Here is a 27719-nt window from a genome sequence, read left to right on the forward strand (position 1 = left end):
CATGGAAGAGAAATAACCCAACAGGCAAACGCGCTCTGCCCACTTGATGAGGTTCTTTCTGTGTCATCAAAAATAAACCTGAGATGACACAGATCAAAGGGAAAGTATCAAGATAGAGAGAGAGAAGAGATTCCCCACATAGCTCACAGGAGGCAGGCATGCAGTGGTGGTGGGGGGTGACACTTCTTAGCCCAGGTCCAGTCTTGACATAAGTGATGAAAGGAAACCATGTGTTCCAGTTCTGCTGTATGAAGCATCCTTAAAACAAGTGCCTTCTACACAGAGCTAAGCCTTCTTGGGTTTTTCAAGCCATCTGTTGAATAAAGAGATATTTGCGCACTTCCCTCCCTCTCTTATGCAGCAGTAGCGGTTTGAGTGCTAGCAATTAGAAAGGAAACAAACGCCAGGAGGGGGTGCTGAGTATCCACTACTGGGAGATTAAATGAAGAGGCCAAGGTGGGTTGAGAATTCCCTTTCAAAAGGAAAACTAGGGAGGTAGTTTCCGTCACATGCCAGAGATTCACAGCTAGCTCTTAGGGACACCAAGGCTGAGCAGCACAGCGTCATGGACCTTCAATGTCTCCCTGTCAGTGCTTGCTGTTCAGCCTGCAGTGCAGCACCACAGCTGGGTACCACTATCTCTGAGACTCAGCCCTATTTCCATCTTTGCTCAGATACCTCTGCTTCAGGATGCTCCCACCCATCCAGATATGGGACTGTAGGTTCTTGCTGACCTTGCTTCTTCAAGCAGCCCCTGGATCAGTCCTCCGGAAGAGGAGACAGATCTGAGACACCACCACCCCAAAATGGTGTTTCTTGCCTACAAATAAAACACATGCAATGCACCAGGATGCCATGAGCTCCCTGCCAGGTCTCCAAGCAAGCCCAGCCTCCAGACCAGCTTCCAGCAATCGGTGCATGGCATGCTGGGGTTAATTGTAGCACTCTTCTCCGAAGAAAAGGAATCTTAATACTGATTAGCATTAACAGCTTAGCGAGGGGTCTTTGAAACCATTACTCTCACATCCTGGCAAGCAAGCAGCATGAGAGTTCTTCTCTAATTGTCAAGCATTCAAATATTGTTATTAGGAATTAAATCACTTCAGGGGCAGCTCAAAGAAGCCCATGGCCCAGGAGCCCCCACTGCAGGGGCTCTGTGTCCTGCTGATGGATTATTGGCTGTTTAAAAAGATATTGAATGTGAGCAAAGCTGCTGCATTCAGGCTGTGTGTCTCCCCTTGCCTTGGTGGCTTCTCTGCTGCTCACTAACAGAGGTCTGGCTGTAACCCTTTCCCATGTGGGGTTACAAGACTGAATCTCTCTTCCACCCACCTAGGTAATTTTGCTGAGATTGCAGCAGCTCAGCTGCCTTTGAGACTTCCACCCTGCTGCCACATCTCCCTGAAAGTGGTCAACAGGTCTGAAAATGATTTGTGTGGTCAAGAGGCAAAGAGGCAACAAGATCACAGCAGCCTTGTTTCCTTGGGAAATCAGGCTACAAAGAGGAGGTGTCAGGGATGGCAGATAATGGAGATATTATTTTTAGACTTCAGCAATCTTGGTCACCCTGTTCCACGCAGGCAAGGCAAACAAGATCTCGTGGAGACAGCCAGGCACAGACGAGCTGAGCAAACACTGACTTTCTGAATAGTTGCATGAAAAATTTCCAACGAATGTTGCTAAGGGTTTTAGATGGTAAATTCAGGGCAGCTTTGCAGGGAGTTGCTCTAAGCGACAACGCAGGACTGTAGTCTGTGTGTTGGGCTTCCTTGTGATACCCATGTCTTGCAGCAAACAGGATTGACCTCCTTTCCCTTGGAAACTTCCTGGAAGGAGCAGTGAGGGCTCATGCCTGTGGTCAATACTGGCCTGGTCCCCAAGGGGCTGGGGCTCATGCAACATCCCTGTCTCCCCTGCAATTTTTTTTAACTTGCTGCTCAATCTCAACCAGACCTGACAAAAAGGCAGCAACCTGAAAGAGTGTGAATCTTCATAGGTTTTCTACACCCAGTGGTGTGGTAGAGCAGAGAGACTTCTGTGAGCAGCCAGAAAGCAGGGAAGGATGCAGCAGGAGCAAACCCGGTGTCATTCCTCTAAGACTTGCTCCCTGCCCCATCAGCACTGATGCCATGTCTCATGCCAAACAGCCCATCCTCTTCACTGGCGTGTTCTCGCTGTGACAGTGGTGAGGGCTCATACCCCAGCAGCCCAGAGGGCTCTGCTTCCCTGGCATGCCAGAGCAGCAATGCCTGTCTGATTTTTGTCAGGGCAGCAGCACCTTTGGGATGAAAGCTGGTTTTATGCAGAAGCAAACTTACTTGGATAATCCTACTGCTCTAAAAATGCCAAAAATCAGATTCCCAGTGGGATGCACAGGTAAAGGTTCATCTCTGACCTGTAATATGCCAATATGAAAAGAAGCAAATTTAAAAGAGAATGCTCTTTCTACATCTAAATGCATAATACCAGCCTGAAATTATTGATGTTTTCATCTTTCACTCATATTGGTTTTCTCGATTTTCTAGTCCCAATATGAAAAGGTCATTTTTTCACTTAAAGTTTCCTGCTTGGCAACCAGTCTCTCTGGAATGTAAAACAAAATACATTTATACTGGATAGGAGAGATAAGTTTTCCATTAGCTTATTAAGGGTATAGTGCTCTTTCTATTATGCCCTGCCTTTAAATCAAAACTCAGTGTCTTTCTGGAGGATATTCTCTTGTTCAGACAAAGGTGAAGGTTTCATAGAAGAATATCTGGAGGAAATTGTATGGCCAGGGTTATGCTAGAGGATCTTAACAATCCACATATTTAAATTAATTTATGACATGATCTATAACCTTAAACTTATGTGCATTTCCTTTTAATCTCTCCCTTTTATCATGTACTTTGGGTCTTACTCTTCTTCCTTTAATGTAGTGCAGTAGAAAGGTGGGAGATGAATTTACATAATTTATGTTGCCTGGTTTACTTGAGGTGCACTGCCAAGTTTATATTTAATAATATAGGCATCCAGGCCTAATGAGACAGCAATCAATTTTTCACTTTTACATTGACCTTTCCTTCCCTCTCTTTAAGCATTATTAACTCAGCTCTATCAATACCAGGCTGCTTGTGATTAGGACCATTATTTCCCATTTGCTGATCAATAAACCTCCTGTCTTTGTTAGCAGCAGACCTTCCGGTTTCTGCATCAGTGTCTCCTTCCTTACGGTTTGAGCAGCCACAATCTCTGCCGGATGAATGCCCTTCTTGTTCCCTGCTCGGTTGCACAAAATGTCACAGTGGGTGGAGATGCTCCTCTATAGGCTGCAAACTTGTAGGTGTCTCCTTCTCTCCGCTTTGATAGTGGTCTTGTGTCCCCTTGAGGTGCTGCTGAGTCCTGGGGAAGGCGCAGGTCTAACCTACACTTTTCCATCATGCCAGCCACCCTGGCCAGCTTTCACCTCTCCCCCCAACTACTCAGAGGGCTTGTGCTCTTCCCTGTGGGAATTTTGATAACCAGAGCCTGCCAGTGCTTTTGGCATTCTCTACGCTTCCTATTTGTTGAAGCAAGTTGTCAGGACTCCCATGGTTGCAGCACCATCAGGCTGTGCTCATGCCCATACCTGAGGCCTGCTTGTTTGGGGTTTTTTTTATTCTTTTTTTTTGTTTAAATAAACAAATCAAATTTGACTTTGCAAGCTTGGAAACTCCTCCTCTCCACATGTTGTCTGACTCTTGTGTTTCTGGCTGACTCCCATGCTTCTGGCTGGCTCCCACCTGGGTGCCTGCGGGCAGCACTATGGGTGGCGCTGGGGCTCGCACCACGCACTAGAAAGGCTCTGCAAGGGGGGGAAACTGCATCCACGCCTCCCACCCCAGGTACTCAGCCAAAGAAAATCTCAATTTCTCCCTCTCTCCCATGCGATGACAGTGTTTCAGAATGGCTTCATGCAAAAAAAAGATGAATTCAGCTTAGAGAACCAAAGCCTTTAGGTCCATCATCACTCCAAAGCCTCTCTCTTCATGTAGGAGAAATCTGATGGGCTTCAGTCACTGCTTGCATGGGAGTAACGCCGGCCTCGCCTGCCCTTGTCAGTTTGATGGCATTCCTCACCATTTTCAGACTGCAATTTGGCAAACACACGTACGGCACTGGCCTTGGCCCCCGCAGTGTGTCTCTGCCATGCTTGGCTAGGGGAAGCACCACCGGGCTTGGGGCCGCCTGTGGCCCCGCTGGCACCTGGTGCTGCCAGCTCTGGTGGGGAAGGCCTGGAGGCAGAGGGGCCACTATCCCATTGCCAGTGAGAGGGTGGCCGGCAGGACTTGGCCCCTTCCAGGGCAAGAGAGGAAGGCTGCACCCCAGCCGTGCATGGCAGCTTTCTATTTACATGGCAGGCTGGAAGCATGCCAGGGCCCCTGGGACACTGACATCAATAGCCAGATTCCAGGCACAGCAGCAGCCAGGGACCTTTCTGAATTAATTTTTCCTTTGTTTTCCTCTGTTGAATCTTGATCTCTGTTAAAGCACTGGCTGGCTGCAGGCCCTGCTGGGAGACATGAAGTCAATTACGCCAATGCCTTTGATTGAATTGTGCTTGGCGAGTGGCCAGATGCCATGGGCTTCTGCCCCGCAACCCGGCGCAGGGACGAGGCACAGCCTGGGACAGTTCCTCTGTTAAATTGCAGACATGTGTCCAGCCTCAGGTGATCCGGCTGCCACCCTGGGTGCTCCTCCTTCATTCCCACTCAGAGGGCTTGGCAGCCTTTTTACCAATGTCAAGACTATTAATAATAAAAAGCCCAGCGGCATATAGCTGTGTAAATCAGAAAGGAGAAATGCTCCATTTGAAAAGGCATTTCAGTAAGAACAAAACCTTTGCTTCTGCAGGAGCTGTGGAGCAGCACAGCCAGAGGTGCGACCTGGTGGAGCCACCTGGGTGGATGTCAGGATCTGGCTCCAATGTGCCCATGGAGCTAAGCAGTAATCCCCTTGCCTCCTGCACTGGGAAGCTTGGGTGAGCACAGTGAGCAGCAGCCCCTCTGCCTCCTCTGCACCCCATCAGTGCTGCCGGGCTTGTCCAGATGCCAGGCAGATGTTGGCACTGTCCTTGCCAGGATGCTGGGACGTAGAAGAGGACTTGGCAGTCCTGGGCTGGGGAGGAGGGGAAATGCATGCCTGGAAGCCCAAATCTGAGCTGGCTCAGAAGCATTGGCCGCTCTCAGTGCTGGTCCCAGCACTGCTGGGCAGATGGAGGAGAAGCCCCCAGGAGATGTAGGCCTGTGGGACCCCCAGACCACTGAGAAAAGCTGCATTTAATGCATAAAGATCACAGGAGACACCAAGTACCACTACCCTGTTCCCAGCAAATCTATGAGCTCTGGAATCAATGCTCAAACACTGGTAAGTCTGGAGCACAGGAGGAAGAGCAGAGAAGTGACAGCCCCAGCAGAGAGGGGACTTTGTCAGGTGGGAATGACCACGCGATCCTGCTAAATGCATGGCTGCAGCACAGCTGGAGAAGCACCATCCTGCCCCTAGGTGTGTGCTGTGAACTTTCTTAGCATTTCCAAGCAAACCTGCTCTGCTCCCTCCATGGCTGTGGAGGCAAAACCTACTCGTCTCCTCCCAGCAGCTCCCTCAGACATTACAGGGAATAAAAATCCTTCTTGGACCCAGTAGCAGAGGCCTGGAGGCTTTTGTTCCTCTGTCCTGAGGTTGTGCAGCTCCTCTACAAGGGCTCCTGCCAGCATTTGCTCCCGCCCTTGCCACCCTCACAGTGGAAAACAGCTAAAGAAAGCAAAGCAGAGGCACCAGCCCTGGGTTTGTATCCCAAATGGTCTGTTTTAAACAGCAACTGAAGCCCAGGATGGAAAAGCTCCAAAACAAACCAATTAACTACCCAGTGAATAATTTATAAGACAAACACAGTTTCTTTTCCTTCTGAACTAAATGCAAATAGTTTTCCATCTCCTCAAGCCTGCTTGTTACCTGAAAAATCTTCCCCAGCTCCTTCCTGGCAGGTACGTCTGAGCTGTGGTTGCAGGCAAGCATCAGATAAGGATGTTTGGGAGGTGCAGTTGGGGTGTGCAGACCTCCTGGCTAATGGCTGCTCCATGACCTGACCCCTTTTTTTTAACCTTTAGGGTCAACTACACAACATCAATAAACCCGGTGCTTAGAAATTCAAAATGGCCTTTCTGCACAAATCCCCTGTCACTGAACTTCTGCTGTTTCCACAGTAACCCAGCGAGCAGCTGCGATGGGCTGCTGCCACCCCACTGATTCAGACTGGCTTGACACGTCCCTGTCATTACCTGGGGAACACACTGGAGCTGCCCCAGTACCAGCACCCCTCCATGCAGCGCCAGGCATCCGGGTGTCATGGCCCCAGGGGGACACTCCCACCTGCTCTGCAAGCCACAGGGCTCCAACAGGCTTGCAGGGGTGATACTGATTTGAGTGCAGGTCCCCAGAGCAGTCAGGACACTACTTCGAGTACAACTCTGTAACAGTTCATGACTCATGGTGGAAACATATTTATTTGCAACCCAGGGCCTTAGCTAGCAACACGTTCAGTGCAATAGAATAATTGCAGAAAGCAGATTAGCACTGCAAGGTAATGATTTTTTTTGTCTGCTTTTCTTAGTCTGCCTCATCCATTGCTGTCCTGCATAGGATTAGCGTATGCCTCATTTTGGAGCAGACATTCTGGCTTTAAAACCCAGCACTTTAGATAATAGTTAAATGAAGACAGATAACAGCAGCCTCTGCACTGTCAGGGTGTTGTTGAGCCTGCTGAGATTCACAAATGGGATGCTCACTTCGCTCCAGGCAGGCAGAGGGGCTTTTGGTGGCTGTAGGCAGCTGCCTGGAATTTCTCAGGGAGATAAAGCTGCTGTCCATGTGTACGTGCTTGCAGGAAGTTGTATGTGAGCTGCCTTTCCTCCAGAAATTGGGAGGCTGGATAGAGGGGACACAGGAGAAAGTCTACTCCTACAGCAGGAAAGGGCTGGTGGTATTACAGTTAATTACTGCTGCAGAGCATGGTTGAGGGGAGTGGCACTGCGGGATCTGTGGAGAAGCCACGTGGGAATTGCCATCTGATTTATAGCAGATGGATGCAAGCATCACCTCAGCCTCCAGCACATCTGCTGCTCCTGTGGCCAGTCTCAGCCACGCACCGTACAGTGCCGGGGGGGGCATGGATGACTACCCTCCTCCATGCCAGGGAGGGGACGGCGGCACCAGAGGGGCCCGTGCACCCCACTGTGAGCTCGATGCACTCCTGGGGCTGAGCAGCACCACATGGAGCAGAGCTAATGCCACACATCTCCCCGCACAGTACTTGCAGCCAGTGAGATGGCCATGGAGCTACATGACAGCAGGAACATGTTGTGCTCTAAGTGCTCGCAGTGAGCCACGAGCAGTCTATCACAGGGTCGTGACCAGCCTATTATTAATGTATTAATGTCACAATTTATACACACATATCCGAGGGGTGTGAGCACCAGGAGGACCCAGAAGGGTTACTCATGGTGCAGACAATATCCCTTGGTTATACCTGTTCTGTAAGCAGTAGGGAGGAGACGCAGTGGGCTCCTGCACAGACCAGGTAGCTGGAGGGGTCAGGCAGGGAGGGCTTCCACCTGCCCACGCTGCAGTGGGGGAGGTTTGAGGGTTTTGAAGGGTAGGGACAGGCACAGAAGGACACCAGGACTTCACCTGGGCAACAACTGACCTCAGTGGTATGCAGAAGAGGCAATATTACAGATATATTGCAGTGGAACAAATACCCACTGAATTACAAATGGAAAAAAAAAGGGCTTCACCGATGAGGCTGTTGGAAGGGACAGCTGAAGCGGGGGGATGATGAGAGTGGCTCTGGCACAGGCAATCGGGGTGTTAGTGCGATTCAGCAGAGCTACTGGACCAGGCACAGTGGCAGCAGGAAAACAAACTTGGAGGAATTAATGAGCCTGGTGGGAGGAGGTGCTAAAATCCACCAGGAGTGGAGGCAGCAGGAGAATCCTAAACAAATCCACTGTGATTACATCTGTGAGGCTACATCTGAAATAGAGAGTGCAAGGAAAAGGCTGCAGAGAGGGCTGAGGCTAAGAGACCTCACAGGAGATGAGGAAACATGGAGGCCGCCAGCAAAGCAGCTCAGCTTCATCAGCCTTGCGTGGGGGGAAAGGGATAAATGTGGGGGCTGCAAAACTGACCTACAGCCAAAGGCTCAGAGGACTTGTGCAGATACGCCCTGTCTGTTGTGCAGCAGCACCTCCATGCCCCAAAGCAGTCACAGTTCCACTGTGCCAGATGTCATGGCACAAGATAGCCTCTGCCAAGCACTGCTCCTGTCTAACTTAGCTCAAATGTGATCCTAATTCTGTCCTGTTGAATTCAAGGTGGGAGGAGAAGATGAGGCTTGGCATTTATCTGTCAGATCACTCCCTCTCATCTCTGTCCTTCCCCGCAGGGCAGGGAAGAGCTGGGCACGGGGAGGCAGTGAAACTGAGGGTGCCCTGGAGCAGGCACACGGCTACCTGCCTGCAGGTCTGCCAGAGACATGTCCTAGCTTATTAAAAACCTGAGCAAAGGGCAATGGAAGATCTGCTTAGGATATTGTGATTGCTGGACCAGACACCAAAGAAGTCACTAAAGCTCTTACTGTATTGCTGAGAGTCCTTCTGAAGGGTTTGGGACCCAGGAGAGACAGGAGACTGTGAAGGGTGAGGAGGGGTGGTGGGGCCTGACTATGGGGATCTACTACCAGAATTGCACCACACAACTAGCAGAGGATGGCAGGGTGATAATGCTCAGGGCCTAGGAGGGCACATATGCTGAGGAGTGGAAAGACTGCTCCATGGGCTGAAGGGGAGGGTGATGGAGGCAGCTGGCAAGGTACCCAAGGGGTGGCTTACTGGAGTCAGGGACACCCATGCCCATCCCTGGGCATTGGCTCAGTGATCTCTTCTCACATTCTGAGCCTGACACTCCCCATCCCATCATTTCCAGTTCATTCAATGATCCTGTGTGGCTTGACAAGTTCTGAAAGTGCTGCTAACACACAAAACCCCATCAGTCCCTTCCAGTACCTGCATCCAGTCCAGGTATGGCCATGGACCGCTTCTCTCCAGCTCTGTGCAGAGGCAAGGTGCTGTCCTGCCTCCAAAGGGCCCTGCTACCTGTCTGGCCTGTGTCATCCCACTCTGCCCTAAGGACCCTGCCTGAACTGTTGGGTAGGTGTTTGGGTCATGGCCAGAATGCCTGCACCACGCATCCTCAGCATTAGTCCCTGCTCCTATAGCACAAGGAGCCAGGCAGGCAGGGGAAACGCCGCAGACCACGCGCCCTGTAATGGCAATGTGAAAGGGGCTTTTAAGTCCCTAGAAATCTCCAAGCAGATGCTCCAACATGCACTTGTGTCCTGAACCCACTCAAAGGCAAGCACCAAACCCGCAACAACAGCCTCCACACTAGCCCCACTTCCCAGTGCCTGCCTCCACAGCACTCATGTCTACCTTGGCATCCAGGATGCTCGTCTCCACCCGGGCCACTCCCTGGTTCTCCCTGAACAGCTGGATCTTGCTGACCTTGCTGAACTCCGACAGCACCGTGGTGAGGTTGGTTTTCAGGTCGATGACGTGGCTGATGCCATGCCGGGGTCCCACCAGAAGTGTGGTGGCTGGCTGCTTCTCGTCCTGGTAGCACGAGCACATGGAGAAAGAGAGACAGATGGACAGGGGTGAATAAACGCACCCTGGGGCTGCATGGACTACCTCTGGCTCTCTCCGTGGAGCCCAGCCTCGATGTTGGCAGCTCAGCCAGGTCCCAGATGGCTTTTGCAGAGCAGCAGGTGAAGCTGGTGCCATGAAACCCCCTCCCTGAGCCTCTCTGCAGAGCTGGGAACAGTGTGCAGGATGCCAAGGCTATTTAAAAATAAAACACCAAACTGACTGTCCACATGAAATATTCAGGCCTGCTGGTGTCACTACAGTAAAGTAAGAACGTGTTACAAATCTGCCTGATCTGACATTGCCTCTGAGAGAAGGAAGCAGAGGATGGAGTGAATACATTTTAGAAAAGAAGAAAGACTAAAGCCTTGACTGAAAATAGAGATCTTTCTTGCTCTGGTCTGCCCAGGAAGGATGCTTCAAGCCAGACCTGGAGGTGAAGAGGAGCTGGGCAGACCAGTGCAGAAGAGAATAAGAGAATACTTTTTACCACTTACACATGGTTCAACTCCTAGGCTGGTTCAGAGTCATTGCTTTGGTATCAGAGATGGAAAAAGACAGGGCACGCACACCAGAGGTGAGTTGCCCAACACTGCACACCCAGGCAGTGTCAGAAATAGGCTCCAACTGCTCAGCCATGGCACTGACCAGACACACATGGTTCTGCCTTCACCGATTTCCTACAGGCAGCCCTTTGAGCTGCAAGGTGAGGAGCTCCAAGGTGTGGTGGAAGCAGAGTAGATCAAAAGCTGCAAGAGATGGAAACCAGGAGGCAAAGCAAGGGAAGCCAGGGAAGTGCTGAGACCTTGGGTGGGGGTAAAGGGAAGGATAGCAGAGAGGTGACACTTACATGGAGACCCCTGGATGGGGAGGTGAACGAGAGGGATGGAGAGGTGAGCCAGGCAGCAGGGAGACTTAGCGGGTCCATTGTTCTCCTGTTTGGCTTGGTGGCTTTCCTCCTGCCGTGGAGAAAGTGAGGTGGCTTGGGTGAGGGGTGGAGATGCCTCTGATGGAGATGAGGAAGGTGCGGGCTGTGGCGGTGGCAGCTTCCTGAAAGCTGCCAAGCAGCAGCTGGGCTGGACCACTGCTGACAGAGATGGTAAGGCCAGCTGGGCTATTCCCTGCGTAGACAAGCAGGGAATGTGGTGGCCTTTGCCAAGGGTGGCCCTCCTCTGAGATGGATGGCAGGATGCTGCCAGGGCAGGACCGAGCTATAAGGATGTGTCTGAAACTACTCTGACTTCATTGAGCAGGTCATCTTGTTGCCCAAAAGGCTGGCAAGAGAAGAGCCGACCCTGACCCTGCGGAGCTGAAGATCTGACCTACTGTCAGCAGAGGCTCTTAAAGTTTTTCTTGATGGGCTTGGACACCAGTGAGGCAGAGCAAGAGACTAAGGGAAGTAACCTCTGTGGGAGCCACATCTCCCCTGGCTCTCCCCTCCAGTGCACACTCAGGACCAGGGCCAAGCACCTCCCAGCCCATCCTGAATTACCGTACCAGTCCCACTGTGTTGAAGAGGACCCCAGCAAAGGTGGGCAGCTCATTCAGGATCCTCAGGTACTGCAGCTTCGCCTGGGCCATGGAGACCTGACAAAACACATCACACAGACGATCACCACCAGCACAAGGGGGAAGAAATGCAAGAGGCTGGCACAAACTTAGGAGCTCCCAAGGAGGGGTGTGCAGTGTGTTGGCGGGCAGCTCGGGGCATGGGCTGTGCTGGCAGTGAGCCTGGGGGCTTGACATGGGATGGAGGGCGTCTCTACTCCCCTGCTGTCCTGGGCAGATGCTGGGAGGTTAACTCAGAGCAGAGGCACAGCCAGGGAGGAGCCCAGACGCTTGATATATACTTCCCCTGGGGGATGTATAATCCCCACAGAGATGTATAACCTTCCTGGGGGATATATAATCCCCCTGGAGAGCTCTGACAGCTGCAGTGACTGAGGCAGTGGCTCAGCAGCCTCCTCCAGAGCTTTCCAAGCCCAGAAGCAGAGATAACGATAAACACAGGCTTAACTGATGTGGGCCGTGTCGGCCAAGCTGAGAGCTGGCTTTTGGCTGATCTCACCCCACTGTTCCTCACTGCAGATCCTGAAATCCAGGGCAGTTCTTGGAAGTGGATTCAGGAGAGAGAGCAGCTGCCTGGCTGTCACCCCAGTATTTATCTCTCATCCAAGGGGACTTAAGCAGCAATAACAGGAGGCCCTGAGCAGCCAGGGACAACAGGATGGCCAGAGCAGAGGGCACAGTGACACCCCACCAGCAATGAGCTGTGGCCACGCGGGTTGGGCTCACCTTGGTGCCGCCAGGCTGGTTCTGGTGAGCTTTGAGCTGCTGCGAGAGGGATTTCCGGAGGCTCTTCTCTTTGATGAGCTGCAGGAGCGAGGGGGGCAGGAAGGGCTCCAGGCCCCACTCCTTCCTGCAGGGAGGGAAGCCTGCCTGAGTAGCCAGGCCAGAGACCCCACCAATGGCAGAGAGGGCCAGACACCAGAGATGCTGCCCAGGAGCATCCTCTTGCCATCAGAGGGAGCCGAAGTGGCACCAGCACTTCCTTAGTGTCACAGCCGAAGCAGTTGCAGCCCCCAGTCTGGGTCCCCAAGGGGATGGGACTTTGGGCTGGTGTCACAGCCACCAGCACGGGGCTGGAGAACGCAGCAGTTGCAGGCTCTGCAGCTGAGCCCAGCTCCCTCTCACCTTCATGTAAGGTTAAGGGATGCAGGGCAAATCCCCAAGCTGCTTTTGGGGTCCTCCCAGGGTGCCATCTTCCCCCTTCTTACCTGTGCACACCAGGCAAGGCCAGCCTGCACAGATGGACTCTATGGATTTAAGACCATCGGGAGCTGTAGGAGAGCTGAGCCAGGGCTGCACAGGTTGGTGATAGGCTGAGATTACACAGCCACAGTGCCTTCTCCTTGCCTTGGATGCCACGCAGAAAATCAGCCCAGGTTCCCATGGATATGATCCTGGGCTTGCAGCAAATATCCCCGCCAGCCCTGTCAAGGCTGCTGTGCACAGCATGTCAGTGTGTATGGGTCTTACACAGCCCCGTGGTGGGACCAGCGGCTGCGTGTCACTGCTGCCAAGCCTGTGAGCCACTGGCCAGCTACAGGGAGGCTCCCAGGGCATCTCATGCTCAGCACCCCGGAACATTGCTGGGAGCACCCCAGTTACACAGGCACTATGAGCAGGAGCATAGGGAGGGGACACAGGAGGGCTGCATGGGGAGAGGGAGGAGGACTCACTCCACGTTCTTGAGGGAGACTTTCTGGCTGGGATGGGTGGCTGAGACGGTGATATAGATGTGGAGGGCAGCCAGTCCCAGCAGCATCTCTGGCTTGGAGTCTGTGCCGAAGCGCTCTCTGATCACATCATTGCGGCTCTGCAAGAGGGAGGAGAGGTGTCCTGAGACAGCCACAGGGACAAGGCACCTGCCACCTGAGGGGTGCCTCCACAGGGCCCAGCCTGGGCACATGCATGGGCCATGAGCACCATCAGGTCCCATTTCCTAAGGATGAGTTCCCTACCTGGATGTACAGGTACTCGAACGCTGCAGGATCCTGGCGCAGCAGCTCCACTGGGTCCTTAGGGAAGAAGCTCACACGGAAGAGACATCTCATGCCATGGTAGTGTGTCCTCTGCACAACCTGTGGCAGAGGCAGAGGGGAGCAATGAGTCCAGGAGCCATATATATTTGCCTGCAAGGCAGGAGACCTCCTCTCCTCTCCAGTGCAGGAGGGAGATTTGATTTCTCTCCTCCATGCACCACCTGATCCTTTCATCCCAGGAACAGCCTAGCCTTCCTTGGCATGACTGTTTTGCCTGGTGCTGCAAGGATTTATGTCACCAAGGCTAACACTTCTTCCACAATCCCCATTTTAATCCTGATCCCATACAGCACCAGCTTCCTGGCTCCCCCGGGCAGGTCAAGAATGTTCATGAATGCTCTATGCAGCTGCCCAGGCTGGAGCACAGAGCATCTCCATGGTTCTGTGAGGGTGGGATGGGTAAAACCCTGATCATCTCCCTCTTTGGCCACCCTTTGCAACCCTGAGCCCACAGGACCATGCCAGAGGCAAGGAGAAGCTGTGCCACCCCACAGCACAATCCTGGCCAAGCCCCATGCCAGTGGGAGAAGAGCTTCCCTGTGCCCCAGCCATGGCTGTCCCAATGCCCTCCCGCAACCATCAGCTTACATGGGCCAGCGGCTGCTTGTCCTGGAGCAGCAGGAACTGGTGGCTCTGCTCCGGGCTGGAATACTCCAGGACCAGGGCAAAGTGTTCAATGTGCCTCAGGGACAGGCGGTCCTGCAACGTCACCATCACGTCCTGCAAATGCCACAGACAGGCTTGGGTGCGAGACACTGGCTCCATCCCAGGGTGGGAGCTGGCACCCCACTGAGAGTCCCCTCCTCCCTGGCATCTGGGGCTGTGCCAGTGCAGGATGAGATCCTGCAGTGCTGAGAGGGGCCACAGAATGGTACACAGCCACTGCCAGGTGAAGTGACCTTGCAACAGGTGGTGACTGGCAGTGAGACCTCCAGCACCTTGGGTAACACTGCAGTGTTTCAGAGCGGGGCTGTAGGGAGCTGGCCCCTAGCAGAGGGACTTGCAGGAGCATCCATCCTGGCGGGAGGGCAGGCTCACAGCAAGGAGAAAAGCTAGGAGTGGGAGAAAGACAGCAAACCCCCATCCCTGCCAGCGGCAAAGCATGTTGCCTGGGGAGGCAGAGGGGCTATCTATCATGCAGTGGCAGTTCACAGCCAGCCAAGTGCCACTGCAGTGTTTGTGCAAAGAACCAGGAGACAAGGAAAAATGGATCGAGCAGGAGGGAGGAGAAAAGCATCATGGTGCCGTGGAGGGGAGCAGAAGGGCCCACCTTCACGGTGGTTCGGCCATCGAACGTGAAGGATTTGATCTGCCCGTTCTCCAGGAAAACCTTCAGCACGTTGGGAATGAGGAGGAGAGCTTCTTTCTTCAACATGTCCTGGCACGTGGAGCCGGCAACAGGGAAGGCGAAGAGGATGGGGGGCACAGAGACGGAGGGAGGGTGGGTTAAGAGAATGAGTGTCAGTGATGGAGCGGTTATGGCATCCTCCACTTCTCTGGGCTTATGCACTAAGAGGCACATTTCCCTTGAAAACACAGCATCTCTGCCGAGCCATTGAGAAGCGCAGAGCTGGAGCAATTCAGAGCTGCCTGACAGATTAACCTCCCCAGCTCCCAGCAGCTGCAGCAGGAATGGAGCATCCCACTCTGGCACGTCCCAGAGCTGTGCCCATGCCTGGCAGCCTGTCCTGCCTCCCACCTGGTGTCCCAGAGGGGACGCGATGGCCAGGGTGGCTCAGAGCCAATCCCCCTTTCCTGACCCATAACCCAAGCCTAGCCCACCTCAACCTTGCACATGTCCTGTGCAGGAAGTTGGATGAAGGATGATTTTATTTAGCAAGAAGCATTTCAATCAGATAATTACTGAATTGATTTTGCTTCGAAATAGAATTTGCTAGAAGCACTTTACAGGGTGAGGGTTTATTTTGGTTTGGTTTGGTTTTGTACGCTGCTTAATAAAACCTTTCTGCAATTAAGAGATAATTGCACTAGGCTGGAATGCTACTGCAGTGTAACAGCTTCCATTGCCATACAGCAGTGCTCTGGTCACCCTGTCCCATGCATGGCCACTCCTGTGAAGCCTTTGGCACTGGGTTGGAAGTCACATACCTTCCTTAGGGCATGCACTGGCACTACATGGATGTCACTCTTGGGTGCCCAGGGGGACTCAGGTGGGACTAAGTTTCCAGGGCCAGTTTCTAGGGCTCCATTGAGATGGAAGTGCAGAGGACGGTGGCATGTCCCCCCAGCACTGACCCAATGCCTTGAATGTGCCCAAAAGCATCTATCCTTTGGGGCTCCCAGGGCCAGGGGGCTGCTCTCACCTGTGGAGCCCAAATCTGGGGAGAGAAGGCCTGTGGCCCCCAGCCACCTTGCACCCCATGGCCCCGGATATGCCTCAAGGGGGTGAATCATGGAGGAAAGCAAGGCAGGACTTACTGGGTCCGTCTCGCCGACTGTCACTTGCTCTGAAAATCGGACCTTCACCGGGTTAGACCTTAGCTTCGCCTTCTTGGCTGCACTGATGAAAGCAGATTTGGGAGACTGGAAAGAGAGCACCGGGTAAATTACCTGGTTGCCCTCAGAGCCGTGGCGCAGGGACAGCCAGACATGGGGCCCAGGGAAAGCCTCTCCAAAGCCAGCATGACAATGGGGAGTGGGCAGTGAACCATGAAATGGGGGCATGGAAAGTAAGTCCCCTTCGCTGTGGTTATTCAGTGCTGCAGGCAGGGCCAGACCAATGAGCAGCAGCCCCTGAAGTTACTCCAGCACCCTCAGCATAACAGGGGAGGCTGCAGCCCCAGCAGGCACATGTGCCTGGTACCCACTGTGTAGGCTGAGCTCCAGCAAACATGAGCCAGGGCTTGCTTGGAGGCACCAGCACTGGTTCAGATGGGAGAGAAAAGCCCCTCAGATGTGGATCTGCAGTCACAGGGAGGAGCCGGGTGGCTGGGAGATGGCAGGACCTCAAGCAACCTTGTGGGACTTTCGGGTGGCAGTGCTGGGTGTCAGGGAGCCTCTGCCTGCACGTGTCCCAGCATGGAGGTGGTTGTGCCACAGAGCTGTGTGCACCTGAGGGCACTGGTCCTGCCCTGGCTGGCAGCCATCCAGGGCCAGGAGAAAAAAAGCTTTTTTGGACCCCAGCACATGCCCGATCTTGACAGAGCAGCGCTGGGCAGTGGCATCTTCTTCCCAGAGAGGAAGGGAGCACAGGGGAGCTCTCACACTTATCTCCCTCACTGACATCAAAGGGCTCAGTAAAGCAGAAATGATGCCCTGCCAACACCACCACCGGCACGATGGTTCAATATGCTCCAGCGCCATGGGTGCCAAGCCCCAGTGCACCATCACCACCCGGTGCCAGTGCCACCACCAGCTGCACTGCTTGGGGCCCGCAGCCTGGCACTCCCATCTCCCCAGGGACTCCCTGGCAGAGCCTGCTGGGAACAGCAATGGCACATCCCTCACTGCGGCCTCTGGCATGACGGGTCACTTCATCAGATGTGCCTGATGCCCTCAGCAAACCATATGGGTTTGGGGACATTCTTCCTCCCTCCCTCCTGCAAGGAAGTAGTGATGAGGACAGGGAGATGGCTGTGTGCCCACACTGACTCTGCAGGCTGCAGCAGCTCTAGGACCCAACAGCTTGGAAGAACCTTGGGGTAGTGGGACACCAGTCCAACACCTCAGTTTTGCTGCCTGAGTGGTTCCCTGGGGCCTCCAGGGACCCCACCTTGGTCTCCCAAAGGGCTTTTAACCCCTGTCCTGGCTCCCCTGGGGCTGGCCATGGCCCCGCTGGTCTCACCTGGTGGGTGTGCAGGACTGTGAGGATGATGAAGTCCTTGGCCTTCCTGTGACAGAAAAGACAAATGAAGGTGGCTGGAACCTCACAGTGGTGGACCTCAACCCGTGCATTTGGCTATTGAGAGAGCACATCCCACCCTCCCCAGCCCAGTGGTGGCTGGGACCTTTGTGGGCTCCTTGGGGTGCTTGGTAATATGGCTGTAGGTGATTTCCTGGTGCTGCCCACCCCTTGGCCAGCTGGGAACTGGTATGGCACTTGCTCTAAGGCACTCTCCCTGCTCAGGTTGAGGCTTCCCCACACCAGCAGTGACAGCGAAGCTTGGGGGTGTGCATTAACACCCCAAGGCTGCAGCTGGGGCACAGCAGCCTGGCATGAGCCCCCTCCACAGAGGTGATAAGGGACAAGCGTTGTCCTCACCTTACAAGCTCAATGAATCTCTCTCTGGGGGCTTCACTCACATCCTCATCGTTGATAGCCAAGATCTGGTCTCCTGGCAGAAGTTTATCCTCTGAGGGGCCGCCTGCAGGGAGAGAGGGTGAGGGCCAGCCCAGGAATCCCGGGGCTGCACGGTAGGGGGGAAGCAGGAGGGTACCAAGCACCCCCAAAGTGTTTGCCCTTGTATGTGGCTGTGGAGGGCACCCTGCAGGTCCATGGGAGGGGACAGGAGAGGACAGGAGCCCAGGGAGGGGTCCCACCAGCAGTAGGTACCGCTGTGCTTCCTGGCACCCTGTAGCCATGTCCAGGGACCCCCGCACCGCACACCCTACCTGCTGCCACCGAGCGCACAACCACTGGCCTCTCGCTGCCGGCCACAAAGCCGAATCCGTAGCGGGGGTGGCGCTGGACTGTCACCTGTCGGAGTGTGTCCGAAGGCAACTGCCCACATTCCATATCATCGCCACCACAATCCTCCGGCATCACATGGCTGTGCTGCAGAGTGGAGGGGCAGGCTGTAATGCACCCCATCACGGCAGCCCTCCCCACTCACCCCAAGCCCTCTGCAACTTGGAGGGCAGCCCCACTCCATCTGCCTCCTGCATTGCTGGTGGCACTGCAGGTCCCAGCAGCTTGCCAGGATGTCCACAGCTCCCCCCGCAACCCTCCACCTCCCTTGCAAAGCAGTGCTGCTCAGTGCCTGTCCTTGCCACAGCACCAGCAGCTCGGACAGAGGGACATTCATGGAGATACTCCCCAAGGGTAAATCATGCTATCCTCTCCCAGCATCTCACTGTCCCATCCCTGTCCCAGCATCTCACTTCATTAGATGTCTCACCTATGTGGGATAAAATCCCTCTGGCCATTACCTGAGGGATGTCACAGCCGTGAGATTCAGAGGAGATGGCAGCCCTGGCACAGCCAGAGTGACATCTCTCTGCCCATTCTGCAAAGGTTTAGGAGCAAACTCAAGGGCTGGCTTTTTCACACCACATAACACTGCTGCATAATATCAGAGATAAGTGGAAACAAGTTCAGCCAGTTTAAAAACTGGGATTAAGGCAGGCTCAGCCATGGCTTCTGGCACTACAACCAGTTCTCTGCTGCCAGCCCTGGGACTCCTCGAAGCACTGACAGTCAGAAGCTGGGAAGACCCAGCCCAGGGCAAGGTCATGCCAAACCTGCCCTTGGCATCCCAGAGCAATGCCAGCCATGGCTCCGGGCTGCTCAGCAGGGCTGTGAGCCTGCTATTGGGCAGCAGTCTCAACACCATTGGGATGGCAGTGGAGGGCAGCACAGACAGATGGCAATGTGCACGGCCACAACCAGAAAAACAGTGATGAATGCACCATTGTTTCTGTGCTGCTCATTGCTTGTTCCTGTCCAGACTATTTAGCCTGCTTAAGAAAGATCCTTCCCGACCTTTTGGCAACACATCAATTGTTCTTTCTCTTATCAGTTTAGGATTTGACGCATCATCCATCTAATGCAATCTGTCTGCATTTCTGACACCACACCATTTCTGGCACCCGCTACAGAGTGAAGAGGGATGTCTTGTGGGGCCAAAAGAGGACAGGAGCTTCTTGCAGCTCTGTGCCAGCACACACACAGCTTTGGGCTTGAGCACATCACTGCCTGGAAAGACAGTCCTGTACCTGCTCTCCAGGTGATCTGTCCTGACATCCTTTAAGGGAGCAGGGTCTGACCCCGTCCCTGCTGCCTTGTCTCTCATGGCAGCCAGGAGGGCTCTGAGCACTGAGCACCTCCACCCAGTGTCAGGGATACAGTGCTGGTGTGGATGAGCTGTGCTCTGTGGTGATGGGATGCCACCACTGCCAGGTTCACCCTGACCCATCGCTGGTGCCCAGCCAGATAGGTATCTGTGACTTTCCCCTCCCTCATGCAGCAGCACATGGCTGGAGAAACAAAACAGTGAGACCTGGGGAAGGGAACTGCTGAGCAGCAGAAAGGTGCAGGCATCTCCCAGGGCAGGGGGGAGTCCCACACCCATCAGCGGTCCCATTGGGGGTGCAGCACCTGCAGCTGTGGGGTGCAGGGCCCGCTCCATCACCAGGAGAGCACAGCTGCAGGGAAGCGCAGGCGAGACTGTCTCCCCTGTGACTGGCTACACGCTGCCTCATTAGCTGCTCTGCTACTCCCATGAGCATTTAAAAGAACAACAGCAATGACAACAACAAAAAAACCACACGATTTCAGCCAATTTTCTCAAACAAACCTTATCCAAAGCCATTGTCTGTGGCTGAAAAGGGGATTGAATGTAGCATTGCATCTCCACATGCCTGGCACGGCCAGGGAGAATGCCTGTTGTATGCAGGGATGGAGCTGGCTGCAAGAGACAGCAGAGCCGCCAAGCTGCTGGCTTCCCAGGGGAGACCCCTCCTTTTCATTCCCCTCAAACTGCCTGCAGCAGCTCCAGCCCCCACATCTAACAAGCCCCATCAGTGTATGAACGGGAGGATGAACTGTGAGGCTCAAAGCACTGGGATGCTTCAGAGACGTGGCTGAGCTCAGTGCAATTGCTCTGGGCAAACCAAGGCAGGTGTTTGCTCACCAAGTCACAGCCAAGTGGATGACAAGTCCCAGACTACAGCTGCCCAGTTAAAGCTGTTGTGTCTCCAGATTTGTCTTTTTGTGTGCAATTTGGGAGTGAGTCTCACTCCTCACGGAGCCTGTGGCCAAGCCACTACCCTCCAATGACCACCCAGGAACAGCAGCATCTCGAGCAGCTGAATTACCATCAGAAAAGGTTAGTGAGGAAATCTTTGCAGCTTAAATGGACAAAAGGAAAAGAAAGCACACCTCATTTCAGCCACAACCAGTCTGCCGTCCAGCATTAAAAGGAAGAGAGGAATAAAGAGCTGGAGACTTACAATAAAACTCTTTTACCAGGCTCTTAAGCTGCTCCTCTCCTGATAAGACTTTGATGCTGCAGAAGCATTACCAGGAAATTAAATAAAAGAGGACCAGTGTCCTTGTAAGCAGGACTTATCCACTCTAGAAGAAGCAATAATATGCTCAGTGGCAGGTACAACATGCCTTCTCCAGGCTGCAGCTCTGAATGTCCTTCCCATGGCAGCTCTCCCATGCTGGGCTTGGGGCACGACATGTGCTCGCCCTGGACCAGAGCAAGAGCTCAGAGAAGATCATCGGCAGCAGGTAATGCTGTCCCTAACACTGGTAATTACAGCTCGTCTGCACCCGAGGACTGCAGGAGCCATCGCTTCCCGAAGCCTATTTTTTTGTTTTTCCTCTTCTAATTCCCAGGCAGAGAAGTGCGCTGGGCTGAAAAATCTCTCGGCCTCACTCTCGCAGCAGGGAACATGAAACAACCCCTGGAGCTCAGCAGCTCTGCCCGGTCAGCAGCACCCAAACCCAGCCCCATCCCGGGCTCAGCAGCCAGTGATCCAGGTCACACTGCTTGGAAAACACCTGCCACCCCTCTCAGTGGGCACAGACCAGCACTGACCCCATCCAACCACAGGGAGCCGATGGCTGTTCATGTCCGTGTCCCCACACTGCCTATGTCCCTGCCTGCTGCCCGCCTCCAGCCCAAGAGGCTGCACTGCATCCTCTTGTGTCCACGGGGATCACCGTGGCACAATGCCGCCAAGACACAAGGTCATTGGAAAATGGCTCAGCACAAGGTAAAAAGACTCACCAGGAGAATACCCTGTGCCTACGAGCAGCAGGAGCCCACCACAGATGTGTCCCCGTGGGAGGATGTCTGCTCCTCACCCAACTCTTCATGGTGTCTCGGCCAACATGGCATGAAGATATCCCCTGTCCTGGGCCTTGGACATTTATCTTTTGTGCTTAGAGCTCTGACACCAATCCAGTCATGCTCTGCCGCCCAAGGTAAGAGAGACATCAGCTCCATCTGGTCACCCCCCACCACAATATGCTGCCAAGGGATGTGTCTTCAGCTTCCTGAGCACCTTCAGCTCTCTGCACGACAGAGCAGGGCTGAATCCAGAGCCCTCACTCCTCCCCAGATGGATAAAGGCAGAGCAAGAGTTACTCCAAAAGCTGACGCATAGATTTTTAATTTCCTACTGCAATAAATCTCTGCTCCCTCTGAGAAGTCATTTTCTCCCTTTGCTTCTAGAGCTGACTGACCATCTCTGCTAGTGGGAAAACCCACCAGAACAAACCAGTAACACCTGCCTGGGAGCAACAATGGTCTCCATATACCCAAGACACTCGTACCATTTCCAATTGCCTTTAAACAGGATGGGACCAGGTGGAAGTACTCTCTGTAGCTGAAGAAGAGCTTACGGCTGAGCCCCAGGATGGGGAGTGGTTATGGAAAGGTCTCGAGGCTTTAGCAGAGGGACACTTTGCACAGACAGTGCTGCAGGAGTGGGTGCCAGCTCTTCTCCCATTTCCTCTGGAGCCGTGAACACCCCGAGAACAAACAGAGCCTGTGGATTCCTGTCTCTCTTGCTGCAAAACTGTGCCTGGCTCCTCCATCTGCCAGGCTGCAGTTGGCAAATGGCTTGCAAGGCATGTGGGATCCTGAGCACGTGTGGCAGCAGCAGGAAACGCTGGGGAACGGGCCAATAAGTGTTTTTATGGGGAGCATATGGCAGCTCCAGCCTCGCATGCTGGTCTCTATCTCAGATGGAGCCCACAGGGCTTCCAGGGTGCGTGGGGACCAACGGTGGGAACAAGAGCAGAGTGGGCAGAGCTGGCTGGCACAGGTTCCACCGTGATGATGTGCATCTCTGCTCCATCAGTACTGTGCATCTGTGCCCAGCAAGCATCTGGTTACCTTGGAAGATGCCTTTTTGGACCACATTAACATGTCAGATGTCCCCAGCGAGGGCAAACAGATGCTGTATTTCCAGACTACAGTGAAACTGTCAGACGCACAATAAACAGGGAAGCAATGTTTGATGGCCCAGTAACAGCTGCCCTTGCTTTGGAAGCAGTTAACAGCTGGCTGAAGTGAAGAGGGCTGGACTGAGGGGTGCCAGCCTGGTTGAGACCAACATTAAAGTCAGTAGAATGACCCAGGCCTTCATGGCTGAAGTTCTGCATGGACCCAGCCTGGACAACTGCAGCCTGTGTGCAGCTCTGCCATATGGCCCAGGACGTTACCCTCTGTGCTCCAGCTCAGATTTCCTGTCAATATTAGGAAGCAATTTAAAATCAGTAGAGCTCTTCAAAAGGGTTAGCAAGGGTTAGCTTTACTGTTGGCGCTGGGTCTGTCCTGAGCTGGCAGGTATGCCAGGTACACTGCTAGTACAGAGGTCAGGTGCCAGATGTCAACCATTCGAGGGCAAAAATACTCTCGGCTTTCAGTGCAGGAACAAGCAGACGGTGAGCAATGTCCCCCAGCACAGCTGGAGCTGAGCTGCTGGAGAAGCCAGCGAATGGCTAAAGGCAGCTGTAAATAATGAAGCAGCAGCCGCAGCCTGGCTCCAGGCAGTAGCCACAGCTCTCTGCTGCTCAGTCTGCAGCTTTTTAAATGGTCCTGGCATCTCAGCTAGAGATAAACACAGGCAGAGAGTCAGGGAGGGATGGGGACCAGGTGGAAATCTCAGGACCTGTGGTACCCCAGGGGTGGCAGAGAGCGATGGAGAGGGGCTCAGTGCCCCACCAGCAAGGAGTGGGACCGGTCCGACCTGGTGCTCAGAGCTGCATTTTGGAGAGTGAGGGGCCATTCCCAAAGTAATGCTGCTTATTAACAGAAAATGCAGTGTGAGCATGGCTCACAAAGACCCTGGCCCCCAACATCCAGACACACTCAGGTCAAAGGAAGAAACAGCTTCTGCACAGCAAGAGACTGTCCTGAAACAAGCCCTGTGAGACATGGCCAGAAGCACCACTGAGAATCTGAAGCCCAGCCTGGATCACACCTTCCACAGGCAAACACTCACAAACATCATCTTCCCATCTAAGACCTGGGCTCTCCAGCCTGAAAAGGAGAAGAGGAAGAGGGACCATGATGGGGCCCCTAAAACCAATCATCTGACATGAGGCAGGGAGCTGGCACCGCATGAGAACTGGAGAGAACCTGTGGAAGGAGGTTTAACACTTGGAAAAGGCAGGACTTTGCCACCCAAGAGCCAATTAATCCCTGGAGCTCACTGCCACAGGTTGCTGGGGAGCCTGTAAATTCAACTGGGCTTGACAAGAAATTTTCAGCTACTAAAGCCAGAGGCCTCCAAAATTCCCATGCTACAGCTTGCCAAAACCTGTGAGAATCTACACCAAGAAGAGTCTGATTGGGGTGAGCCCTCTCCCTCAATACGCAGCAGGAGAGAGGACCTGAGCCCACCTCTCTGGCACACCAATGGGGCGTGTACCCACCTATGCGTGTCAGGCCACTGGCATGGGCTCCCCGAGGTGCGTGTGAGCGTGGCAGAGATGGGACTCTGCTTGCATGTGCCCAAGTGTGCCACTGAGTGCCTTCAGGAGGCAGCAGGGCTCCAGGGCAGGCACTCAGCAGTGGCGTCACGGGACATCAGGTACCTGTGGGAGCAAAGGATGATGAGTGTGAGATGATGAAGACCTCCAGGGTGCCTGCACACACAGCCTGGCCATGCCCACACAAACTGGGGACAAGCTGGGGTACTGTGCTGTCTGAATGCCCCCCAAAGACAATGGGTTGCCTCATTTACATACACTGTTCTCCTATAAATGCAAATTGTTTTTACCTGGAGGCTTCAACCATTTTTTCCTCCATTTTTCCCTATGATTTTTGGCTGTTTAAGGGATTTGTTCTCCCCAGATGAAGCAGCACCTTGCTGAGGATGAAAACAAAATCCTTTAGCAACAGGGTCAGGCCCAGAAGTCTCATGCTGCAGCCTCACCCAGCAGCAGGCAGAGAAGCCGCTACCCCTGGGCTGCCAGCAAAACTGAGCTAGGCTGGAGAGCCTGGGCCAGATGAGAGGGACTTGGTACAGGCAGGGCTTCCCTCGCAGAGCTCTAACAAATCTGCCTGCAGTGAGAGAGGGATGGTGAGAGAAAAGCCCATCTCCTCTCTAGTGCATTGAGCACGTGCCCTGAGCATGGACTGCAAAGCCACACCATGGGACAATTTTTTTAGAGTATTTTTCTTTCCCTTCAGGGGTGCCCAAGCACCTGGGCACTAATCTAGGACCTCAGAGAATCTGTTCTCCAGCCCCTCCTCTGCTACCATCCACTGCAGTGACTATGGCCAGGTTACCTTGGTGCTGTCCTCCACAGTGCTCCACCAGTGTCAGCAGGCAGGGACCCCCCCCTTCCCCAGCTAGGGCAGGGCTGGGGAAGGCGTTACAGACTCAGAGGGATTTTTATCTCTGCGAGGACTATAGGAATACAGTAAACAGACAGTCAACACTGGGCTAAAATGAGATGAACACATAAGAGGATTAATCAGAGATAAGGAGCGATGGAATAAAATCCACAGCACTTTTCTCCCTTATTTGTGTGACACTTCAGCTGTGTGATGAGGGCTTGGAGTGACACCAGTTCCCCACCACAGCCCGGCCACTATCCACCACTCAGCTACTGCTGCTGATTGAACCACTCAGCTCCTGTGTTCCCTAATTTTAACCTGGGATACATCTGTGTTGTATTAACTTTGCTTTCTGGTGGTACTGCAGACAAACGGTCTCGGCCCCATGGGGAGGAGGGAGCTTACATTGGGCGATGGGTGCCAGCCCCCACTGCTCCTGCCCCTCTCATGCTAGCACAGGCAGCTTGAACCCAAACTGAGCCTTTCCTACAAGAGACCGCCCAATGCACACAGCATGTCCCCAGAGCCGCGCGCTCCTTGGGGAGAGGGTCTGGCTGTTGTACAGCATGGCAGCTCCTTTCTGGCAGCTAAGTAGCAGGAGCATGGCTCCCTCCACACCTGCCTGGGCATGAGGCAAGGGATCCCGTAGCTGACCACCTTGCTCCAAAGGATTTGCAGGAAGATAAATTTATTGCTGCATACAAAGTCCAGAGGAGAGTTAAATAAAGGGGGGAGAGTTATGGATCCTTTACATCCCATTAGCGAGAGGGCACAGTCTGCATCCCCCCCCCCCCGCCCCGATGTGGCAGTGAAGGAGGCTGTCAGCCCTTCTCTCCCAGAACCACAGAAAGCTTTCATTTGGGCCCTCATGAATCCCAGGACTTTCACTCTGGATTTACAGAGAGCAATTTGCTCAGCTGATGACTTGCTGGTGGTTTTCGGGACTGCTATCTCCACCCAGAGCAGCGCAGAGCAGAGCAGGGAAGGGACCTGTGGGAAGGGATGTCAACAGAGGTGGCAGGACCACAGAAGTGACAGCAACATCCCCCACCCAGATGGCTGCATGACAGCTCCCGGGTGCAGAGGAAGAATGAGTTGGACACAGTGAACTCACCCAGCACCTCCCAGTATGGTCCAGTGACTCATGGCTCAGCCCTACCAGCCTGTGCAGGGTGAGAGCTTGCCTTGATATAGAGGTGGCAAACTCTGGAGCATTTCTGGCAGCACAACATTGGTGAGAAGGTCCCCCAAGACACAACAGAGCTGGCCCATGAGCTTGCCTGTGTGGCAGCAGGGACTGTCCCATCAAGCTCCCGATACTGTCACCAGCCTTGACCAGAGCTACACAGGAATTTGCTTATGGGAGATGACAAACATAGCATCATTGGGTCCCCCTCCACCCCTGTCTTTTCTGGGAGCCCTTTCCATGCTCTGAGGCTCAGTAAAGCCCTTGAGTTGATGCCAGATGAAGGCAAAACCATTAAAAAAAGAAAAAAGCAAAGGAGCAGGGGGAGCCTTTGAGTGTGATGCTTTCAGCCTGGGGCTGCCGGCATTTCTAGCAGAGGCTTAATTTACACTTCTTTATAATCTCTTTATAACTTGCTCTGAGCTCTGCTGCCTGCCAGCATGCTGCTGGGGGCACAGGGCGAGGAGAGGACTCTGCAAGCTGCAGCAAGTGGGCTTGTGAGTGCAGCACACTTCACAGGTAGCCAGGCCCATGTGTACTCTGTTTTCTACCTGTGTGTGTACAAACGTTGCACCAAACCAGCAGCCTCGGGAGACGGCATCTCTCTGTTTGTTGACATGAGACACACTCATCTCACCAGATGTACAACTCCTCGCCCACAAGTCACCTGGGGAAACAGCGCAGGCATGGGGATGTGGAGCTGCTCCTGTGGCAGCACGACCTAACATCTGTGCCTCAGGGTCCCCATGGGATGCATGCAAGCACACTTCCCCATGGAATGCAGGCACTTGGGGTCCCTGTGGGATGCAGGCATACCAGATGGGACCAGATCACCAGCAAGAGCGAGACACTCATTACCCACATGCTGCGTGGGTGCCTCCTGCCATCGGCAGCTTGGCTCTGTCTGTGCCGGCAGGCACTGCTCCACGGCGCCATTGCACTCCGCACATACTATGGTGTTTGGAAAGCATCGGTAATGCAGAGAGACACCCCGATAGGTTTCTAAACCAGACTAAATGATTTATAAATTATTGATGTCATGAGTTTGCCTCCCTGTCAGATGAAGGGGAACAACAGCTCAGGCTGCTGCTGGCAGGCGAGCAGCGATGGCCTCAAATGGAGCTGACACGATGGCCACGTCCCATGCACAGCTCCCGATGGAGATGCTGGTGTGGCTGCTGCTGAAGGCAAACAAAACAAAGGGGCTTAGGCTCTGAAAACCCATCTCCTCTGGCAATGGATTATGTTGTTAGATTGTTCCAGTCATTTAGAAGAGTGTTTGGATAAACGAATTTACACAATTTAGCCCTTGGTGCCAGCAGGTTCATAAGGAGAGCCCCTCTGCTGCAGCCTATTTTGAATATGCAAATCAGCCATGCACAAGGAGATTCATTTTGTAAAGTGCAAGCTGAAAAAGTAATGCCAGTTCTCATTCGTTTCTGGCTGACATTTTATTTAATTCATTTATTCATTTGCCCCAGCATCCCCAGCAGCAATAACAACCACCTCTTCAACCTCCTATAACTCACTGTGAACAGCTTTCCTGGGAGCCAAGCCAAGGGTCCCAGCACCTCAGCGAGATTTAACTCTCCTGATCCCTCTGGGAGCAGCCTAGTTCTCTGCCTGGCAGATAATGAGCCCTTGGGGCAGAGGTTCCACTGACAGCTGTGTCTTGGAGAAGGCTGATTGCGGGTGAAGGTGTTCCAACAGCAATCTGCCC

At 53.7% G+C, this 27719-nt stretch overlaps 1 protein-coding gene across 14 annotated transcripts in view; it reads right to left on the reverse strand.

Moving 5' to 3' along the window:
• FRMPD3 (FERM and PDZ domain containing 3) overlaps positions 1-27719 on the reverse strand; it is a 65449-nt gene that overhangs the window by 16543 nt on the left and 21187 nt on the right. For 2 of the 14 annotated variants that reach the window (XM_075763388.1, XM_075763386.1), the window contains 13 exons: positions 24763-24883; positions 23904-24065; positions 17900-18062; positions 17550-17652; positions 17133-17178; positions 15767-15871; positions 14598-14705; positions 13916-14047; positions 13247-13366; positions 12965-13101; positions 12018-12141; positions 11220-11309; positions 9510-9689 (listed from right to left, as the gene is read on the reverse strand). In XM_075763388.1, the coding sequence (XP_075619503.1) occupies positions 9510-9689; positions 11220-11309; positions 12018-12141; positions 12965-13101; positions 13247-13366; positions 13916-14047; positions 14598-14705; positions 15767-15871; positions 17133-17178; positions 17550-17652; positions 17900-18050 (1296 nt within the window). In that variant the 5' untranslated portion in view covers positions 18051-18062; positions 23904-24065; positions 24763-24883. Of the gene's footprint in view, positions 1-9509; positions 9690-10572; positions 10682-11219; positions 11310-12017; positions 12142-12964; positions 13102-13246; positions 13367-13915; positions 14048-14597; positions 14706-15766; positions 15872-17132; positions 17179-17549; positions 17653-17899; positions 18063-23903; positions 24066-24762; positions 24884-27719 lie in introns of those variants that run through there. The other 12 variants (XM_075763389.1, XM_075763390.1, XM_075763391.1 and 9 more) reach the window with 11 other exon arrangements.

Source organism: Balearica regulorum, chromosome 11, assembly GCF_011004875.1.
Source record: "Balearica regulorum gibbericeps isolate bBalReg1 chromosome 11, bBalReg1.pri, whole genome shotgun sequence".
Classification (NCBI taxonomy): Eukaryota; Metazoa; Chordata; class Aves; order Gruiformes; family Gruidae; genus Balearica; species Balearica regulorum.